This window comes from Oikopleura dioica, chromosome 1 (assembly GCF_907165135.1).
Source record: "Oikopleura dioica chromosome 1, OKI2018_I68_1.0, whole genome shotgun sequence".
Taxonomy (NCBI): domain Eukaryota; kingdom Metazoa; phylum Chordata; class Appendicularia; order Copelata; family Oikopleuridae; genus Oikopleura; species Oikopleura dioica.
The window spans coordinates 9,751,005-9,770,989 of record NC_137291.1 but is presented as its reverse complement, the minus strand read 5'-3'; the positions used below and the strand labels follow the sequence as shown (position 1 = coordinate 9,770,989).

The 19,985-nt window shown below is 39.2% G+C and overlaps 2 protein-coding genes and 1 long non-coding RNA gene across 3 annotated transcripts; 2 read left to right on the top strand and 1 right to left on the bottom strand.

The window, feature by feature from the left end:
- The first annotated feature begins 1,298 nt into the window (after positions 1 to 1,298).
- On the top strand, positions 1,299 to 3,560 carry LOC145712039 (uncharacterized). Its single transcript, XM_081789727.1, has 7 exons — positions 1,299 to 1,467; positions 1,587 to 1,736; positions 1,952 to 2,018; positions 2,121 to 2,309; positions 2,373 to 2,691; positions 2,968 to 3,061; positions 3,107 to 3,560. Exons 1-7 carry the CDS (start codon positions 1,299 to 1,301, stop codon positions 3,394 to 3,396), a joined length of 1,278 nt encoding a protein of 425 aa, XP_081645853.1. The 3' UTR covers positions 3,397 to 3,560.
- Positions 3,561 to 3,998: 438 nt separating this feature from the next.
- On the top strand, positions 3,999 to 4,499 carry LOC145695384 (uncharacterized). The gene is made up of 3 exons (XR_014133707.1): positions 3,999 to 4,107; positions 4,152 to 4,241; positions 4,281 to 4,499. It is a non-coding gene; the product is annotated as an uncharacterized LOC145695384 (long non-coding RNA).
- A 4,057-nt stretch (positions 4,500 to 8,556) lies between these two features.
- On the bottom strand, positions 8,557 to 9,174 carry LOC145695228 (uncharacterized). Its single transcript, XM_081772231.1, has 3 exons — positions 9,018 to 9,174; positions 8,711 to 8,967; positions 8,557 to 8,640 (listed from the first exon to the last, which is right to left on the bottom strand). Exons 1-3 carry the CDS (start codon positions 9,124 to 9,126, stop codon positions 8,614 to 8,616), a joined length of 393 nt encoding a protein of 130 aa, XP_081628357.1. The 5' UTR covers positions 9,127 to 9,174; the 3' UTR covers positions 8,557 to 8,613.
- Between the last annotated feature and the right edge of the window lie 10,811 nt (positions 9,175 to 19,985).

The window sequence follows — 19,985 nt, the reverse complement described above, 5'->3', positions numbered from 1 at the left end:
AAAACTCAGCAGGATGTTCCTTCTAAAAAAAACGACAAACGTCTACTTCTGCAAAAAAACATTGAGCTTGTAAATCAACCCGCATAAATCACGACATGCTACTACCTAACTAATTACAGGGCAAGTTTGTGATCAATTTTGAAAGGCAATTGAGCGCGGCGTAGAACGAGTTTCTCAGCAATGAAGTTTGCAATTTACGAGTGCGCGTTTTTGTCAAGTGACAGTGCGGTTTCCAGTCAGAATATTTCAGGTGGTATCCGAGTCGTTTCAAGTTTACGGGAAAATATTGATAAAGCTGGTATCTCATGTTGGTCACAACGTAGGAGGTTCCTCGAATGTTTGAAAACGAATCGATCTCTTGATTAAAAACTTTTTTTAATGAGCCGCTGGCGTATATTATTTACTACATATTATTTGAATTTTTAGTAACAACAACAGCGAACATGATTTTTTTCCAAGTTATAATTACTCATTTGTAAACTCCCATTCTACGTTATTTCAAACAAAAAATCATCTCCAACAACTACTCTACGTCACCTAAGCAAACAGTTTCTAGAGCTGTTGTCTCAACAAGTTAATACTCCCGTGGGAAGAATGATTCAAGAGCAGCAATCAGACAGTGAATTACAGAGCGCGAATTGCGCGGTGGCGCCATCGTCCACCGACTTTCCACCGCGAAAAACCTCCGCCGCGAAATAAAAAATCTGACTTTTTTTCTGAGGTTTTTAGAGAACAACTCGTGAAACGACTGGGAAAGGCAATAATTTGCACATTTTCTCAGTCGAAATTTAAGTTGTTACGTAAACACACTTGCTCGAGCTTGCGTGTTTTGGCGGAAGTGTGAAAAAATAGAGCAGTTGAGAAAGAGAGAGAGGAAAATTATTTGAAGAGATTGCGCGCGGAGGATAAGAAGATTGTCGGCGATTAAAACACGTGTCCTTTGAGGTAAGTTGGGTTTTGATCGGGGATAAGCGGTTTTTTATTGCAGCACTAGAATTTTCATCGAGTTTGTTTTTCCGGATATGAAACAAGAGAGTGATAAGCTAAAGAGAAGCTGTTTTGAATTCAAGCCAGTTTTTGTCAATCCAAGGTATTTTCGATCTGTAACAGTTGATAGTAACTGTAATAGATCCACTGGTACAGTACGTATTCTATTTGACCATCAACAGCTTGGCAATCAAATAATGCTTCGCTGTCGATTTTTATTGGAAAATTCTATCCGCCCGCACGTGTGGCAGAAGCGAAATTGATTAGATTTCTATGAACATGACTTGATATATTTTCCCAGTTTCATAAAAATGGACGAGAAGAACGCGCGTCTGCGGGAGCTATGCGAAGAAACCGACGGCTTTGTCCAAACAACCCATCTCTCGCGAATAATTGAAGACCCCGTCATACTCAAAATGGCGATCGATACGCTGGACAAAGAAAACACCGGAAAGATACCCTTTCAAAAGGAAATTCGTGGCTTGAATTAATTATTCAAATGCTGCATTAATAATTATTCAAGAATCCAGATCTAGATTATAGCTCTTTATTGATGATTAATTGGTCTTATTCTTTTAAAAATGATTTCTAACCACTAGAAAAGCTAGAAAACCTGCTTCAATTCTCCTTTTCCGAGCCATCTGATCCAGTAAGAAGCTGTAGCTCAAGCTCTGATGACCCCGAGCGAACCTTCAACGAGTACGATTACAAGTCGGAAGGCGAAGGGGATATTCTCGGCTTCCCTCAAAGTAAGTGCGTGTTATGCGGTCAGGTCAGCGATTTATATTAACATGGCGTTCTTTGCCCGTAAATCAGAGTCAAAGTTTGGCTAATCCGCCGCGGAACATCTGTCGAGTAATTCGCTGATCTGCTGGATTATCTGTTAATACCGGCCCTCTAATCTAGGACCAGAAGGTTCTTTTGTTCCTTCTATCGTTTATAAGGTTGACATATGAAATTCTAGCACCACAAAAGCAGAATAAAAAGTCGACGAGTAGAATGAGAAAGCCAAAAATCAAGTACGAAGATTCGTCAATTCAAGGAAAAGGGCTCTCGACGCGCGAAATCACGTTATGTTGCCAACTTATGAAGGCATTCCGAACATAAACCACGGCATTCCATGAATTTTAGAGCCTAGAAAAAGACTTGACCCAGCAGGTCAACCTGATGAAAAGACAAATCTTTCAAATAGAAGAAGCAGAGCAACTAAAATCAGAACAATTGGAAAACGCAAAAGTCGAGAACCTGATGCTACGTAACAAATTACTGGAGTTAGAGGAGTTTCTCCGAGATGTCGAACAAGATCGCGACCGATTTCGCTCGTACGTTCCAAATCAAATTTGCCACCACGATGCCCGAAAATCGTCAATTAATCATATTTTTAGGGAAAACGAGACTTTACTCAGAAACACAAAAAAGTCCTTTGAAAAAGAACTTTCTTCAAAAACGGAAATCCTCGAATTGGAAAAGAACCAACTCTTGAAAAACTTGGAAACGAGCAAAAACGAGCTGGAACTTGCCAAATCAAAGAACGAAAAACACAAAAAAGAAATCAACGAACTCAAAGAAAAAGTCGACGAATATCAATCAAAAAGCGCGGAGCAGTTTGAAAAGTATCAAAAACTCACGGAAAAATCATGCGCAGAAAGGGAGACCCTCGAGGAGCATACAAGAGTGCTGGAAGTGGCACTAGAAGAGCTCAAGGAACGAGCTTGACAATGTTTTTTTTGAAAAAGCTAAGCGACAAGTCCCGTGGTTATCAAAAAACCGGACTTGGAATTTAACGTAAAAGGGGATGGAGACTCAAGTTTTGAGTGGTTTACGTTTCTAAGAGCCGATAGAGAGCAGTTCTTTGCAGATTAGTTTTTGTCAAACATCGGAAAATTATCTGTTTATCATAAACCCGTCCAATTATTGCCAAATTGATTTTCAAAGCTTGTAAATTTTTCTAAAAGGTCTCTTTGTCAAGCTCTCAAAAAGTTATCACTAGAAAAATCAGCGCAAGAAAAACATTTGCTTGAAGAAAAGCTCAAAATCGCTTCTCAAGATTCTGCTGATATTCCTGTCTTTCAAGGTAAGTCTTGATATGAAAAAGTTGCGTTTATCTTTTGCTTTGTAGAAAGTCCAAAAAACGATTCGCTGGTTGAATCGCTCAAAAACGAAATCGACGATTTGAAGCATGAGCTTCTTTCGGCCCAAGTTACGCAGGCTCGTTCCTTGATTTCGGCTGAATCATCGATAAAAGGCTCATCCTCTTTCGCCGAAGAACTTGCCTCCTGCGCCGAGCCAGGATTAAAGGAAAAGTACGAGACGCTGGAACAGACACACGAAGAGGTGAAAAAGTATCTGGACAAAATCCTGACAAACGTTATCGAACGTGATCCTACCCTGCTCATGGTTAACCCGTGAACCGCATGATGGGCTCCTGCGGTTGCTGTAGTATTTTCGATCCCGGGAAAATTTATCAGAACTTCAATTTCATTTGGCAAAACTGTAACTGTGGCTTGCTGGTCTTATTTCAAGGATATAATTTATTGTACACTATTCTGTTAAATAAAGAAAATTATTCTCAATGAAAAGAAATTTGATGAAATCAAGGAGGAGAAACGTCGTAAGACTTACAATGTAAGTGAATAAATCTTAGGGAGAATTTAAAGGAGGATAAATAAAGTGAGGAATTCTCGTTTCTGACAGTAAGCGGATCAGTTGTTAAGATGTCGCTTTTTCGGTAAGGCTTGCTGCAGGCAGGGCAGGTGCGCACGTCTGGCCATTGCGTGAAAGGTGAGGTTGGGGTCCTTGAAAAAGTATATTTAGGCAAGACATGGAGTATCGATGCCCGCATGCTTTTATGTTGCACTCGATGGAGCTGGAGTCGTTGTACTCCTCGAGACGAATTCCACAGCTCTTATTCTTTTCAACGACGATAGTTTGAAATCGGTTGAGAACAATTCGGTCAGATCACAACAGATTCGGCGGAATCTGTAGATTCCAAAAATATTTAATTTATATCGATACTATATGTATAAGCCAAATTACGACCACCACTGAAAAAATTCTCGTCGCCCCCCCTTAAAAATACAAAAGATCGCCAACGTAAACTAGACAGCAAGGATACATCCGGTAAAATATCATGGCATTCAAAAGAGTCACAATGAATCGGTAAGATATCGTCGCGTTGAAAATTTTTCTTTGGAAAAAAAGAGAGAAACCATGGAATTATGCTTTGATGCTCCGGTTGTTGAAGCCAAGAAAATGTTTGCCTTTTGAATTTTCAGCCATGAATTTTTTTCTAGCATTACTGTCAACTGTAAAATCTCAGTCATGACCGCCTCAAAGATTTGTGATATACGATGCTCTACAAAGAGTTACTGTAACTCAACAACAAAGCCTTCAGAAAATGAAAATTTACAATGATGAATACTTGTTGAAAGCGAAAGGAGTAGTCTTCCTTGATGTCAACCAGTTATCAAAAGCTTCTCTTCATTATCTCGGACAGTAGTGTTATTAGTTCATGTGTTTCTCCCTGTCTTTTGTAGCAAAATATAATCCAAAAAAGATCAAGAGATCATGCTTCATGAACTATTTTATGAATTCGATAAATAAATTAGTTCTAAAGTAAAGCAGCGTGCTGAACGCCTTCGATTATTTTCTCTATGCCGAATCAAGCTTTTTCGACATTGCCCTCTTCATTCAGTAGAATTTCGTAAGAGGACCGTAGTTCACAATTTCATTTTTACTACCTTTTTCCTGTTTGCATAGTGCTCCATGCCAAACAAACGCAATCCCCGGACTCGATCGACGCACATTCGAGAAAAACAAGAAAAAGAGAATGGCGGCCTCAAATTTTATGAATTATCTCGCAGTAGGTTTCGCATTGTTAGAGAGTGTCACCTGTAATGGACTGTATCTCGGCTGGGGAATGATGTCGGCGATCTTTAAGAAGGGAGATTACTTTGCAGACAAATGCATTGATGTCGGAGAAGGTAAGGACTAGACCATTATTATTAATTAAAATCTTAAGAGCTCAACAACCCTTTGAACTCAAATTCAACTCGTGATTGCTCCGAACGAGACAAATTATTCAACGATGTTTATTTTTTGTCCGTTGTTGCGTACAATGTTGGGGTCTTCATCTTCGGAATTATCAGTGACAAACTTGGGCTCGTATTTCTTCGGGGCTCTGGAATCATCGTTTATGGAATTGGTCTTGGTTTGATGTGCTTTCTTGACACTGATAACAGCCTGATTTGGATTGCTTGGCCTGCGCTAGCTACAGGAAAAGCTTACTCAAAGGTAGATTGAGTTTTGTCAGAGGTCTAATTTTATGGCGAATATTCGGTAAGCTTATAAAAAGGCGGCTCCTTGAACCACATTGGAAATGTTCAAACAACCCGCACGCTTCACAAATCTTACGGAATCTTTATGGCCGTCATGAGCGGATGCTTTGGCGCTTCAGGAAGCTTTCCACTTCTTTGGGATCATGTCATTGATACGACTGATCATGTGACTGTTCCTCGCATCTTCTACTTGTGGAGTGTTCTTTTTGCTTGCATAAGTGTGCCCAAGTTCTTATTCTTCACACCCTGGAAGATGCCAAAAGTTATCGGGCTAGATTACTGTATTTTTCAAAACACTTGGATTCGAAAATGTCGAGCATCGCTTGAAGAAGAAACTCAGGATGCTGGAAGCAAGCAAAATCAGTTTAAAGAAACACTTGCCATTTTTAAAGATATGAAGATTTATTTGTTGTTCGTTGGCTACGGAGTCTTCATGCTCAGAATTCAGAGTAGCATTGCATGGATGAGTGGTGGCTGGCCCGAATGGGTGAAGGAATCGGTTCTTCAATCACGACTTACAGTACCTTCAACACTATAAAACAAGCTATTGTATTGATAACCGGGGAAAAAGAAAGGAGACCCAGACGTCACCCAAGCCGAGATAGAAGACTTTATAACTTCCATCAATAGACTTTATAGCGTTTCAGGAATCTCGCTTATTCTGCTCAATATTATTCCCGGCTTTATACTCGACTATTCAAAAAATCACTCAAAGACGATCGGGGTTGGCCTCTTCAAAGGATATTGCGTTTTAATGACAGCTTCCTTTATTTTCAATACTGCAGCGAGCATTATGCAAGGATTTCAAAATACGACGATCGGTAAATCAAAAGTTTTCTTGGAAGAAATAATAATTTCTAGCGTACGTTTCGGTGTTCATGAATCTGATTGGTAAAAGCTTCGGTATCAGTTGGAGTCCTGCATGGCTTTATATTTTCTCACCTCAATTGTATGGCTCTGTTCTTGGATTCTTCACACTCATTGGCGTTCTTTTTGGTCTTATAAACCAGCCGATGTACAATTTTTGCATGAACAATGACGATTTTGCGACGATGAATTTTGTTCAAGGTAACATTTAAAATCGACAAATTTAAAACATCAATGTTATTAAGCTGGACTTGGGATAACGATATTTCTTTTGCCAATTGTTTTGAAAATACGGAATAATGAAGAAAAGAAATCGAGAAGAAAATCATACGACAAATCTGCTCCGAATGAAATATTTGACAACATAGAAGACAAATCAGAAACTATCTTCTGAAGCTGTAAATAAATCATCACTCAGGAATTTTGAAATCAAGGAAGAAAACGTCATTATAAAGGGATTTTCGGCGGTATACTTTAAATTTGACACGCCAATTTTAAGTTTTGATAAAGCCAGAAAACGTGTGAAAATTGCACATTGTTACAAAGGATGATTGGACGCGTTCAGATTTTCAAGTGGTAGCGCTTGACAGATTTTTATAATTTTCGGATCACGAGTGGATTTATCCGAGTCAGCCAAAGTACCGCCGGATCAACTCTTCTCATGTGGCTAAGAAGCAGCGAAAATCCTCCGTGTTAGATACACATATTCACGCCACGAAATGTTTCTTGCAATTTTAAAATGACATAATGATTACTAAAGAAACAAATGTTTTTATTTGAAATTAGGAAGAAATTAAACCATATAACTTATATGATATAAGCGATTGAGTTTCATTTTGTCAAAACAAAAGTTTGTTTCTCAAGATTTTAAGAAAACGTCCATTTTATAAAAAAAAATAAACTGATTTTTTAACCCATATTTTTATTTCTCACATAAGAAGTTCATAAGGCTATAAACATTTTCATGAGTATTGAGATCATTATATTTTTTTGGTATTACGATGTATTTCCTTCGGCTTCTCGCTTTAAATAAAGGCTGAGAAGTTCGGTCGAACCAAATTCAAGATCTAATCAAAATAATGGTTTGGTCCATCTATCAGTGAAACAGCTGGTAAAAATGCTTCACTTCAAAAGAACGAACCAAAATGCATTTGACGTGAACAGCACATCTTTAATTTCAAGTCGATGAGACTTAACCCCTAATCGTCTAAATGCGCGAAAGGGTTAATCTTCGCGGTTGTTCTTGGGCAGAATTGCTTTCTTGTGCTCAATCTGGTGGCTTTGCTCGGCCGAAATAGTGTTAGCGCGAATAGCGTCTGTCACTTTGACCTGCTAATTGCACCCAAATGGAGCACAATAATTAGCGTTAAAACGTCTCTAAACAAGTTCCCCGGAATTCAGAATTCTAGCGCTTATTCTTTTGAAGTGAACTTCATTTTGCACTGATTCTTTTATTTCCCCATCTTGGCATTTTGATAACTCGTGTTGCTCTGGTCCAAGGTTGCGCTAGAAAAATCCTTGGAACATTTTCTGACCTTTTTCCCCTCTAATCAATCACAGCGCTGCTTTTCAATCTAAGCGGGAAAAATCAAATAATCATCGCCGTGTTGATCATGAAAATCTAGTGAAATTTCAAAGGACGGGGTGGAGTCGGTAATGAACCGTTTTAGCTGAATATTTTCGTGTGAGCTCTAACCGCGTGGGAACCGCACGGTTTTTTTCTTCACTTTTTTTTGAAAAGCGCGACCATCGGATTTTGATTTTTGAAATTCTTGCGCCCATAATAACTGTGTTTGAAAATTTTGTTAGACGGCATTTCTCGCTTAGCCACGCCTGGGAAGAAGTATTTTTAATTGACCAAAAGGAAGATTCCTCAAAACTTGGCTGATTTCCTCAAAGAAGTGGGGAATATTTGGCAGAGGAGAAGAATTTGCCCTTTTTGGTGTCAAATATTTTCATTTCCATTCCGGTGGCGGCCTTGAGAGAGGCTGGAATTCTCGACGAGCAAGTGCCTCTCGGTTTCTGACGATCGCAATTATGATTTTTTTTATGTTATTCAAGCTGCGGAGTAGTGATTGTGCAAATCGGCAAAAAGGGCACTTGACAATTTTTGAAATAAGAAAATGACCGCGTCGTATAGAATTTCGCGAACCGGTTATTTTGCGATTTCAAGCGCTAAACCTCACAACTTGCATGAGTAGCAACACTTGACGAGAAGCTTTACAAACAGAGCTCTCAAAGTTAGAAGATCTCGGCCCTAGTCCCAATGATTTGATTAGCTGATAAAACTTCTATTCTACATTCTACATTGTAGAATCTACAACTTGAAAGTAAGTGCATCTTGAGATTTCGCTTGAAATTTTTGGTTTATTACAGTCACACTCGTTTCGTTTCATCTTCTGATCATATAAAAGAGTTGAGACTATTTTGCGTGCATCAAACCACCTTGCTAAAATTGGATTTGATTGAAGCTCGTACCAAAAGATTTTTTTTTTCCAAAAGAGGGGTAGAATACTTACTCGCATTTGTGCATAATTTGTAAAAAGTTGCATGGCTCGTATGGCGTTTTCCATTGGATTTCGGTATCGAAGGGGGGTTGGTTGATAACCCATCGGAATCGGCAGAGATCTGCTATCCAAGACCTCGCAAATGTTAGAAGGAATTCCGAGTCGTGAGAAGTGCGAATTGATGTCTTCCCCAACAACCAACTTATGGTCGAATATGTTGCACAAATCGACTTTCATTTTTTCAAAATCATCTGAGTTAAGAGCAACCTCTAAATTTATAAAATGATGGTGCGCAATTCGATGATTTTAAATGTTCTACCTTCTCTGAAGTACACGGGCCTCAAATCAGAAGAAATGACCACAACAGTTATTGGATTTCGTCTACCTCCAGATGTAGAAAGGGCCAATAGATTCTCTGGATTGAACATTCGATAAGTCAATTCTTTGAGATTTTTCTGTTGGTGACTTTTAGATTTTCTTTGCTTCTGTATGCGCCAGAGTTGACTGTACCAGAGTGAATGAGCGGATGTCGTGATATTTATCTTCATATCCTTACTATTATAACGTTATCTGTCTATGCAAATCTCAAGTCAAAAATGTATTTTCCTTGGCCGGTTTGCTCAGATAGGTGGTTAGTAACCACTGGTTACCAAAAGGAATTCTACTGTCAATTCATTAGTTTGAGATTCAAAGTTTGAATTTCAAACTTTGAATAAAATGAGAAAAGATAGCATGAAACCTGTTTGACCAAATGGTGAAAGAATCTGATCGGTAACTGATGCTATCTTTGGCCCACTACTTTCCGGTATCACTTTTGTCAACGAATATGAAAAACAGGACTAGCTCGGTTCAGTCCCCTCGGAATTTTAATTGCTTATTTCAGAATTCCCGTGATAGAGGTCAATATCTGGATACTGATAAGCTCACCAGGCGATGGATCATGTAACAGTATGTAAATGAGTTATTATCACGTGTTCCTTCTCTCCATATCGCATCTGTAATTATGCGGCTTTTTCGCAAAAATCTGCGGTCTCCTTTCTTAGCAGGGCGCTTATCTTTTTGCAATTATAGCGTCTTAATTACACAGTGGATTTTATGAATCACCAAACATGGATTCGTTATTCTAAGTACAGTCTTTCAAGTTTCAACCGTCCAAGTAAGGTTTACAAACAATTGGCCTCGAGACTGCATTTTCAAATTTTAGACGCATGTTCCGTGAGCTTTTTTTTGTTTAGGTGCCTTTTTGCGCGAACGAGTTAAAATATTTGAAAAGGGTGGAATCATCACAAAGAAAATTCTTGGCCCCGTCGGTGGAGCTACCAGATTCGCGCGTAATGGTACCATTATCGTTTGGCGTAAATATTTTAACCGTCTGCTTGTGTTTGATTGGACGGGGATTAGCGGCAGGGTTGATTCTAGTGAATTAATTATTTCGATCGAGGAGGCTTCGCGAAGAGTTTGTAGCTGGAGCAGAGATCGTTTGTTGTGGGAAAGCGGAAGACAGGCGCCTGAATCGGGTTCTTTAAACGGCTCAGAAGGGATTATTCCAGTCAAGGGACAATCAGAGGTCGCGCTGAATTGCAATTATAAAGACAGCTCACGTGCGAACACAACGAGGGAATAAACTCTACTTTTAGCGGGTGCTGGTCCAGATACGAGAAGTTCATGTTATCAGTCCAAATTTATCGCCTAATCGGTCCATCATTCCTGACCTCAACGGAACTTTATATTTTGGATTGATGAATTCTTGCGGATCCCGTTTTTACTTATCCATTTATCCTCAAACACCACTGAAATCGGGCTCGAAATAACTTTGAGCACATGAAAAAGTCTTCGAAATGAAATAATTCTCAAGAAAATTATCCGCGCGACACACTTACTGTCACGAGTTTTGACACTTGAACAAGCCCAAACACAGCATTTCACAAGATCTAACAGGTCTTACCGGCTCCTGAAACACTTGTTTCCCGCCCCCGTTTGAACATCTGTTTCTTTCTATTTTTATGATTCCCAATTTAATAACGAAAAATGTGTCTGCTAAGAAAAGACATGCGATTCCCTCAATTCCTTGAATGAACAAAAAAGGGAAATTTGGAGGTTCAAATCTGGTTAATTTTGAAATTAGAAGGTTTAGGCTTTGGCATTTCCGGAAATACCGGAAAGTTACATGAAGCATGGACGACTAGTCATCGACTTTCCTCAAGAATGTCGGAAGTCGCCAATCCTGGAGCCTGGCAGTGTATTTTTGCATAATTTTCCAAAAAAGGTACACATGTAAGAATAAACATGTGGTTTCAAAACAGCAACTTTCTAACTTTTATGTTTTTACTTTTTAAAAAAACTTTGCTCTTTTTGATATTTTTGAGTATTTTTTGAGACTTGCAAGAGGCTAATATATTGATAAATTCAAAGGAAACCTTTCAATCATTGTCTATTGGTTATGAAAACTAAAGAGCGCAGTCCGCCTTAGTTGATTTGGCAAAACTACCCGTTTTGTTTGAAAAACAGCAACTGGTTAGAGAACAGTTTGCCCTTTGAAAAATGTACCCACTCAAAATACATTTTTTATTTTCGAAATCAATTCCAATGGGGAGCCTGTTTTGTCCAAATATTTACGCGCCCGTCTAGAATCATTCAAGAGGGGATGAAGAGAAATGACCGTCATTTGAGCGAACAAATGAGCGGTTGCATAAGAAACTTGCAAGGGAACTGGTTCTCATGCAAGTCCTCTCTCGAGCCGAATTAAGCGGAAATCAAGAGTGCTCAGAAGAGTGTCATCATCCAATTAGATAAAGAGCCTCTTGGTACTGCTTATGTTGTTTTACGCGCTTCCATGAACTTGATCAATGATGCCTTCTTGGCTGGGAATTCATGAGCTGCTCCTGTCAGAGCGAAAACCGAACCGTTCCGGGCTGATAACGGAAAAGTTCCGAAGGCCGTTTCAATTAGGAGCATCCGGCTTCGTCTCTCCGATTTCAGCGCTCACGCTAATCATAATTACAATTCCGACTTTCTTCTCCGCTTTCTAGAGAAAGGAAGCGTATCTAAATACATTTTCTGATCAACAAATGTACTTTTAAACACCTGCAGTACAATGGGAGATTTCGATAAGAAGAAGAAAAAGAATCAGTGTTCTTTCACGCATCCATCCTTCGGCCTCCAAGCCGAAGAATTAGGCCGTATCACCGTCAAAAAACATGCAAGCAGTGGTAAAAGTAAAGAAGATATGGAAAGGTGGAAAATTTCCACTGGAAATGCTCCAAGTCTGGCAATAGTTTTTCTCTTGTGTTTGTTTTTTGCCTTATCAGTTTGCTCCACGAGAAAGATAAACGGCCTTTACTACGTGTGCTCATAATTTTTCGTCGCGGTGCTTTTTTCTTTGATATTTCTTTTTGTTTGCAGAACGGTAGCTACAGGGGTTTGCCCTAATAAGACCGTCAAAAAACGGTTAATTTTTAGACTTTATTTCGTAAGCGTTTTCGTGCTGTTTTATGTTAAATGAAAATATTATGATAAGTTCTACGTTTTCGTTTTATCTGTATCATTTTTCGATAAGGTGCACTCCTTATCACCAAATTGACAAAAGTTGAAGTGCGATAAGGCGTCCCGTACACGTGATATCTCTCACTAAGGAATGCCACCAGAGGAGTGCAAAAGGCAAAGCACTTGAAATCGGGAACTTCGGATTTGGGCCTGTTGATGGCAATTTCCGAAAAATCGCCACAATAATTTAGTGAAGCAAAACGGGCCAATTCACGAGCTCAAGTGCTCCCGTACGCGCTTTGTAAAGGAATCATCATTTTCCTGGAACGTTGTTTTTTCAACAGTTGACAGTCGATCATCGATTTAGTGGAAGACCAGCTAGCTGTGGAAGCACTTGTAAATCTGAATTGGTTCCAGCCGGACTGGTCGGCCGCAGCGCGACACTATCAGTTCTCTGGCGGGTTGAAATCTTCCCTTCTACTTCACGAGCAGTGATAACACGATGTGGACACTCTAATTGCCACTTTCAATCTGGCCAACGTGGTCGCCCAAAATCATTTATACCGCGGACTCATTGACGGCGCACACTTAAAGCCACACACGTTTATTATTGAATAGATGCTTCGAAGGAGCCTCTCAATAATTAATTGGTCGATTTCATGTTCTATCAAAACTAGGTAAAAATAAATCAACAACCATTTCGCTGCGGAAGTCATTTACAGATTTGTTTTCGAATCGATTTCAGTAAGTGCTTGCCATAAGAAATACCCATAAATACAATATTGATACAAAGTAGAATTTCTCTTTATTAACTTTCATCTGTGCTCTCTTTCCAGAGGGAAAAGATACAAAGCAATCCCCTCTGAAACACAAAGTGATCTCATTATGTTTCTCACTGTTTAGAGCGCACCCACGTCAACAACATTTAGTCTTACATCTCTTATCCTCTTGCGCCTACTTCAGCCGGAAATGTCAACGATGACATCTAACCATGTCAAGGGAGAGTCTGAGAAGCCCGAGATTTGACCAGAGTAAAAAATGATCTCATCAATGTTTTGGCTTTTATCCGAAAAATTGTTCAAGTTCTTGAAAGAAAACAAATTATTTCTGGCTTGAAAATTTATTTTTTTGAAGATATCAGTCCTCCTGTGAAATCAAAAATCCCGAAAATTGAGTTGTATGACCATCTGAATCTGTGTAGCCAAGTATCTCTCCGTGCCTCAACAGCAAGTCGACAGTGTCACGTTTTTGAAGAAACAAAACAGCAGAACAAGACAACGTACTAAATTTATTCTGAAAAGCATCAGATTAATCTGAGCGATCATTCACTTACCGCATTGTTTTTCCCGCTGACCATCATTTTAGTATTTTGGCGAAGATGGAGGACCGTTCTTTTGTCTTTACCACTTAATTTATTGAAAAATATAATTATGGAATTAATTATATAGATTCCTTACCGAGCACTTGCAGAAAAAAAATATGTTCCTGTAACTGGAGCAGTGAATATCCCTGTTCTCATATTGTATGCTTCTCCACCAATATTGTTTTTGTTTGTGATCAGCTGATAAAAAATAACAATACTATTTTCTGTGGAAAATGTTTCAGATAATGCAACAGTGAAACTAATCCGTGGAGGTGGCTTGCAATCGTCTCCTTCATTTTGTTTATTTCATCACTTACTATTAATCTGTCTATTTACTCTAGTAACACAAAAGATCAATTTATAAACATAGCTCTATCTCCTTTATCGCCAATTTGTCCAGTTTCACCCTTTTCGCCTTGAATACCAGGAACACCTTTCTCGCCAACAACTCCAGCGGGCCCTGGAATAGAGTCTCCCTGATTTCCTTTTTCTCCAATAGGACCGATTTCTCCTTTTTGTCCTTTTACACCTTCGACGCCGTCTCTACCATCTCTTCCATTCATTCCATCTCGACCATCACGGCCGAAGTATGAGTTTCGGGTGTAAGGATCTGTGTAGTTTGAGTCGGGTATACTCCATGATGAAGTAATTCTCGGCAGCCTTGATCGATATTCAAAGCAAGATTGAATGAAATCTTCGAAATCCTCTCTGCACTTTCTAGCACATTCAAATGCTGAGCTTTTAAAGATTTTGCAAAAGAAATACATTATGTAAAATTATATTAAGGACCCCCCCGTCAGCTTTTTTCGAAAAATCAAATTTTGGAATTTTAAAATTTTGACCCCAGAAATGGATTCTTCAGGTCAAAAAACGATTTTGAGGCTTCATTTTTTGGGGGTCTATCTCGACTCTAACACCCTCAAAATCGCGTTTGAAAATTGGACTTTTCGCCAAAAATTGACAAATTTGCCCCAATTTTGGCAAAAATATTGATTTTTCTTGGTCAAAACTTCCTCTTATCACGTTTTTGTAGCAAGTTTAACCTAAGGACGCATTTAAAACCAAAAATATGGTGTTTTTTTAAAATTTCTATTTTTCGAAGGAAAGAGCTGACGGGGGTCCTTAATACGCATATAGGGGCTTTCTCCATCAAGAGTAAAACTCCATGGTATGTTACATTGATGTTTTAAAATCTGAATTGTCAATCAGCGATACACAGCTCTAAAATTTCTTCGGCTGAAATTTTTCGTGAATTAGGTTTAGTGTGAAGCATCAATACTTTTTTCATTGCATTTATCCGCCACTGTAATCTCAAAAAGAAGAAGAATCAAAACTCTCATTTGCGAAAAATTTTGCTACTGATATTAAGGTAAGGCCTCTTTTTTCCGGCTGAGTTCAGCAAACAACAGCAGTTATTATAGAGAATGATTTATTTCCTGTAAGGCTATTTATCAAATACTTAATAGGAGGAACTTTAATTGAGTTCTGATATCCGTACAGTCTTTTCTTGAAGATTTTCTAAACCTCGTTGTTTATAGCGTCAAAATAATCGCCGAGTTGTTGGCAATTGTCTTTCAATCCTCGAAGCAGACTCCAGCAGCTGTCTTGTTTAACCCTCGCGCGTCAGACTCTCTCACCGCATTTTGCTGTAACCGGTAAATATCCGCACTCACGTGCCACAGCCGTTTGTTCCAACAAACTCTTTTCCGGGTGCGGTAATCGGGCGGGAATATTTTTAACACTCAGAATGTCACTATAAAATTGGAGATTGGATAACCTAATTTGAGCTGTAAAAAATTATAGGTAAAATGCTCGTCTAAAGAAAAGTTGAGCTTCTAAGATAGAAACCGCTCTTAAAAATTCTAGCGACAGCTCTTAGAGTAAACTCAAAGTGTTCCGTATATTAACATTTAAAAATTCGGAACACGAGCACGACGGGAACCCGTGTTCTTTACGCTTGTAAAATTCTCTAAATTTGTCGATAATATCCCGCTTTCACAAGCTCGTGGAAAATTATTTCAGCCGGCGTATTGTTTATTATGAAAGTGGTCGGAACGTGAAAACGACCTGTGTCAAGTAATTTTACTTTTTCTCGATGACAGTGGTGGAATTACCTTTTCAAGATAAATGACCAATTATTTGGAGAAATAAGCTTTTCAGCAAGTTTTCATGCTTTCTAAGATTTTGGGGAAAACACGTGTTTTTATGATGAAAACTGTCTGTCACTCGAATAATGGCTAGTTCTGGTTTCAGTTGAACCGTTGTGCACTTAACTCATCACGATTCTGCCTAATCCATTTGTCCAAAAAAGTAGTTATTCCAGAGCTCTATTGACGAGCCCTCAAAATTCGCCTCCTCATAATTGCTCGCCCTTTCATTAGCATCGGCTTTTTCACGAATCTGAGTCCTTTTCCGGTTCTACTACTGCAGTACAACTATGAATATCCAAGAAATACGGAGCTGAGCCAATCTTGGAAGGCTTTTATCTCTTCGCAAACTACATTTGGCTTAGGGATGGTTATCATCATTTGACCTTTTGAGCTGCGCGGAAAAGTGACCGGGCGGTGAGTAATAACTCAACCGACCGCCAATTCGTTAAAGCGGTTTGTTCTTAGCGGTAACAGTGAAAACCTAATCATTGGGCTTAGTTGAAATATTCACAACGGATCTTTGAATCGCTCTCGAGAATTTCCAGCTCTTCGAAAAGAATATCTGACCAAAATCAGAATAAACCATACTCAGCAAGCCATTTCGCACCTACAGCAGCTTACTCGTACAATAAATTTTACCATCCAAGCCTCTTATTGGCTGAACTTGAAAAAGATGCGTTCAACCAATCAGAAACGCTGGATGGAAAAATTCATTACCATACTTCGCGTGTGTAAATATTCGAAATCTTTATTTCAAACTCGAGCGCGTGAATATTTCAAGTGTTTATGGCTTTCACTGCGTTTTTTTTGGAACGGTTGAATTGACCAAAACTAGAAATTCCCTATTCGGCGGCTTGAGTGTTCTCAAAAGTGTCCGAAACCGAAATTTTTCTTCAAACTGGACGCCACGGGGTTCTCCGCTTTGTGTTGGTGCTAAAAACTCGCAGTGGCCAAGTACAGGCAGGTGTCAAGCTGTGCAAATAGGATGCAACGGGCACACCGACACGCGCAGCCTGCTGCGATGTCCTGCAGAGACTGGTCCTCCAAAATCAGCAAGCTTAGCCGAGGATAAGCTCAAAAGTGAATTTGTAAAATAATAAAAAATTGGAATTTCATAAAACTTTGTAGAGTAATTTTTTGTAGATTTTAATTCTGAGACCGAAAATATATTTATCTGACCATAGGCTTTGGTCCATAGGCTATGGAATATAGCTCACCTAGCCTGCCCTTGACAAGAAAGTTCGGGTACCAATTGGTATTGTCTGCTCAAGATATAGTCCAGAAATAGTCTCAAAATGTGCTAAGGCAAAAAGAGCAGATTATAGATAGCGATTCCGATTCTTATATTTTTCGATTCTCATAACTTTATTATGACCAAGGGAATCTAGATTTTTTTGATGAAGATGATTTTGGGCTTGATAATCGAAATCTCCGTAAAAAATAACCTTATAAGGGGAGATTTCATAAAAATTCAATTTTTATTCTTCTATATCTTCATTTTTAACCGGCTGAGCTTGATCCGAGTTTGCAGATCAGTCCCCTTGTTTGTGTTAACTTTTGCTCAATCCATCTCACACCGAGCCTTGCTCAGTGTTGGTGCTAGGAGCAGTCTCTGCGGGACTTCGCAGTGGGTATCACATGTCGGTGAACTCCTTGCATCCTATTTGCACAGCTTGACACCTTGCCCGTACCTGGCCACTGTGAGTTTTTAGCACCAACACAAAGCGGAGTGAGCCGACGCCACTTGACTCTTGGTCACTATCGTTCTTTATCAAAAATATTTTGCGGTTTTCGAGTTCTCCATGACTTTTTTTTAAATAACAAAGATCGACAGAAAAAAAACGCGCAATCGGTCGTTGATCAAGTTTGATTAAAAATAAACCAAAGGCGCCTTGATAACTGGGTATTTTATTTGTGTTGAATAATTTCGCTGGAGCTTGTCCTAAAATCGGGGTACTTTCATATTGACAATATTTGATGCTCTGCCCTGTTTTGGCAGAAACAAGAATGGAAGCAGAGATTGATCGTTTTTTGATCCAAAACTGGAGTCTATTTTTCATCCCTTGAAATTTCCCTTCAAAGAGTTCACGGTCTAACCGTTCAACAAATCAGAGCTATTCATCCCAGGACCGGAAACCCTCAATTTCCGCTTGCATTCGTTTACTCTTCTCGTCAGTAGTCTTAGTTGCGCTTTTTGGAGCGCTTGGAATTAATTATGCAGATTTCTATCAAGGAAATGCTCGAGGAGCTATTCTCAAAAAATCCCCGGAATTTCACCGCTACAGGGAGCAACCAAAACAAACAGAATGTAACGGAGCCAGTGGGTTTGAAATTTTCGAATTGGCGAAATTGGAAATTGGCCAGTTGGGGAAGAGGGAGATTTGAAAAAACAGCTGCTGGGAGTGGAGAAGGGTACAAGCGTCGGTGGAACTTACGAGCTGACCTTTACATTTGGAGCAATTTTATTTTATGATGGGAAAATGGGGGAGATTGCAGAATTTTATTAAACAGCTGCGCTTGAATCTATTAACCTTTTCATTTTTATCAGTTTTTTTCTCGAATAAAGGAGCCAATTGAGAAGAAGTAATACGGGGATCATAATTTTTGAAAAATATAGCCGAATAAGAATTTTAATATAGATGATCAAATTTGGCAAGTACTAATAATGATTTGAATTATTTTTGGAGATCCTTACTTGAGGTACTAAAGTACCATAAAATATTTTTTCAAAAAGTATATAAAGCCGGAACAGTCCTAAATGACGCTTGAAGTCGTCCAGTTAAGAAAACTGTCGGGTTCTTTCAAACTTGATGGGACCCTGCGCGGCGTGATGAAAGACATTTGCACATGCTGTCGGAACTTTGGAATTGAGACACGTCAGCTTTGGAAGCGAGGCGCGTACAAGTGACAGAGGCACTTGAATCCATTTTCGCGAAAAATGAGCTTCATGTAAATGGACACATCTAAAGGATAGTTGGGAGATCGGCTTCTATTCTTGCCGGCAGAGGAAGGAATCGGCGCTTTTGATAACTTATCAGAATGGAAGTATTCGACATGATTTCTAACTCACCGTTTTGGCGGAGTACTTTTTGGCCCTTCGTTTTATAAGGACTTTGGTGAACCCATTTTCCAGTCAAGATAACTCGTGTATGACAAATTGGCGAATTGTCGCCTAAAGAAAATCACAGAAACGGGCGGATGATATTCAAGAGCGTTCCATTTTTTCCGTCTCACAGAAAATTTTAACCCAATTGAGCGATGTAACCAATTTATTGGAAGTGAGAACTTTTTTTGCTAGAAGTGAGTTTTGGTAAAACAGTTTGATCGATTTGAGGAAACGGGTTGAAATGAAATTGATTCTTGAAATTGTCCAGGTTGAAACTGTGCAAAAACATCAAAAGCACAAAATCACTGGATTCGGTAAAACCCCATTAGTCGCGCAAAGACAGCATCGCCATCTGCACAAACTCAACGCTAGAATTTTCAATTCCACGCAAAAGCAAATTTATTACGCGTGAGCATTTTCGCCGACCAAAGAAAAAGAAGCCTTCCCTTTTCGATATTTCAATTGAACAGAAGAAGTTGCATAAAAACGTCTGGTTGTTGGGCAGCGCGGGTAAACAATCTTTCCAAAAAGTCGACGTAAATCGTATCTTCGCCCTGCAAATCGGATGTTTTTCTTCCCGCAGCGGGTTAAATAAAATCCGGACGTTTACGCCGGTCGCGATTATCTTCAACCCGATAACAGTAGTACGAACTTACTGTTTGTACATATTCTCCGATTCAATTTGAAGTTATTGTTAACCTCCTCTCGAGCCATCTCAGTGTCACTTGAACGATGTCACAAATTGTGCCCGGCACGAGTGGTTCCGATCGGTTAGTTAATGTACATTATGAAAGAAGTCAAGGACCGCTTTTAATCAAAAACAATAGAAGGTCACTGAATCAACACTCTTAGCGCAATTTGTTTTTCGAAGAAGACGATTCATCTCTTAAAATTTAATTTAACCCATTGGCTCTTCTTTTCCAACTTATTGGTGCGAGTCAGAGGACAAGTTTAAAGCTTGTTGAAAATCTAATATGATAATAATGGAAGGACACGTGAGTTCTTGCGCAAAAAGATCAACTCTGGTGGAGTTAAAGTGACTATCCGTTGTGCAAACTCTGGCTCAGTTAATATTATTTCTGCGTGCTGAAAACGTGTTGGCGTAAAGCGATCTCGGCGGTGGTTTGGACGGTTCCCCCTCCACCGCACTCGCAAACTGACGACCTCAAAATGAAATTTTCATTT

Coding starts and splice junctions, on each gene's coding strand:
- LOC145712039 (XM_081789727.1), top strand. CDS start 1,299: ATGGACGAGAAGAACGCGCGTCTGCGGGAGCTATGCGAAGAAACCGAC. Junction 1,468..1,586: donor CTTTCAAAAGGAAATTCGTG/GCTTGAATTAAT, acceptor TCTAACCACTAG/AAAAGCTAGAAAACCTGCTT. Junction 2,310..2,372: donor GATCGCGACCGATTTCGCTC/GTACGTTCCAAA, acceptor TCATATTTTTAG/GGAAAACGAGACTTTACTCA.
- LOC145695228 (XM_081772231.1), bottom strand. CDS start 9,126: ATGTTCAATCCAGAGAATCTATTGGCCCTTTCTACATCTGGAGGTAGA. Junction 8,968..9,017: donor GCCCGTGTACTTCAGAGAAG/GTAGAACATTTA, acceptor TTATAAATTTAG/AGGTTGCTCTTAACTCAGAT. Junction 8,641..8,710: donor CAAATTATGCACAAATGCGA/GTAAGTATTCTA, acceptor ATCCAATTTTAG/CAAGGTGGTTTGATGCACGC.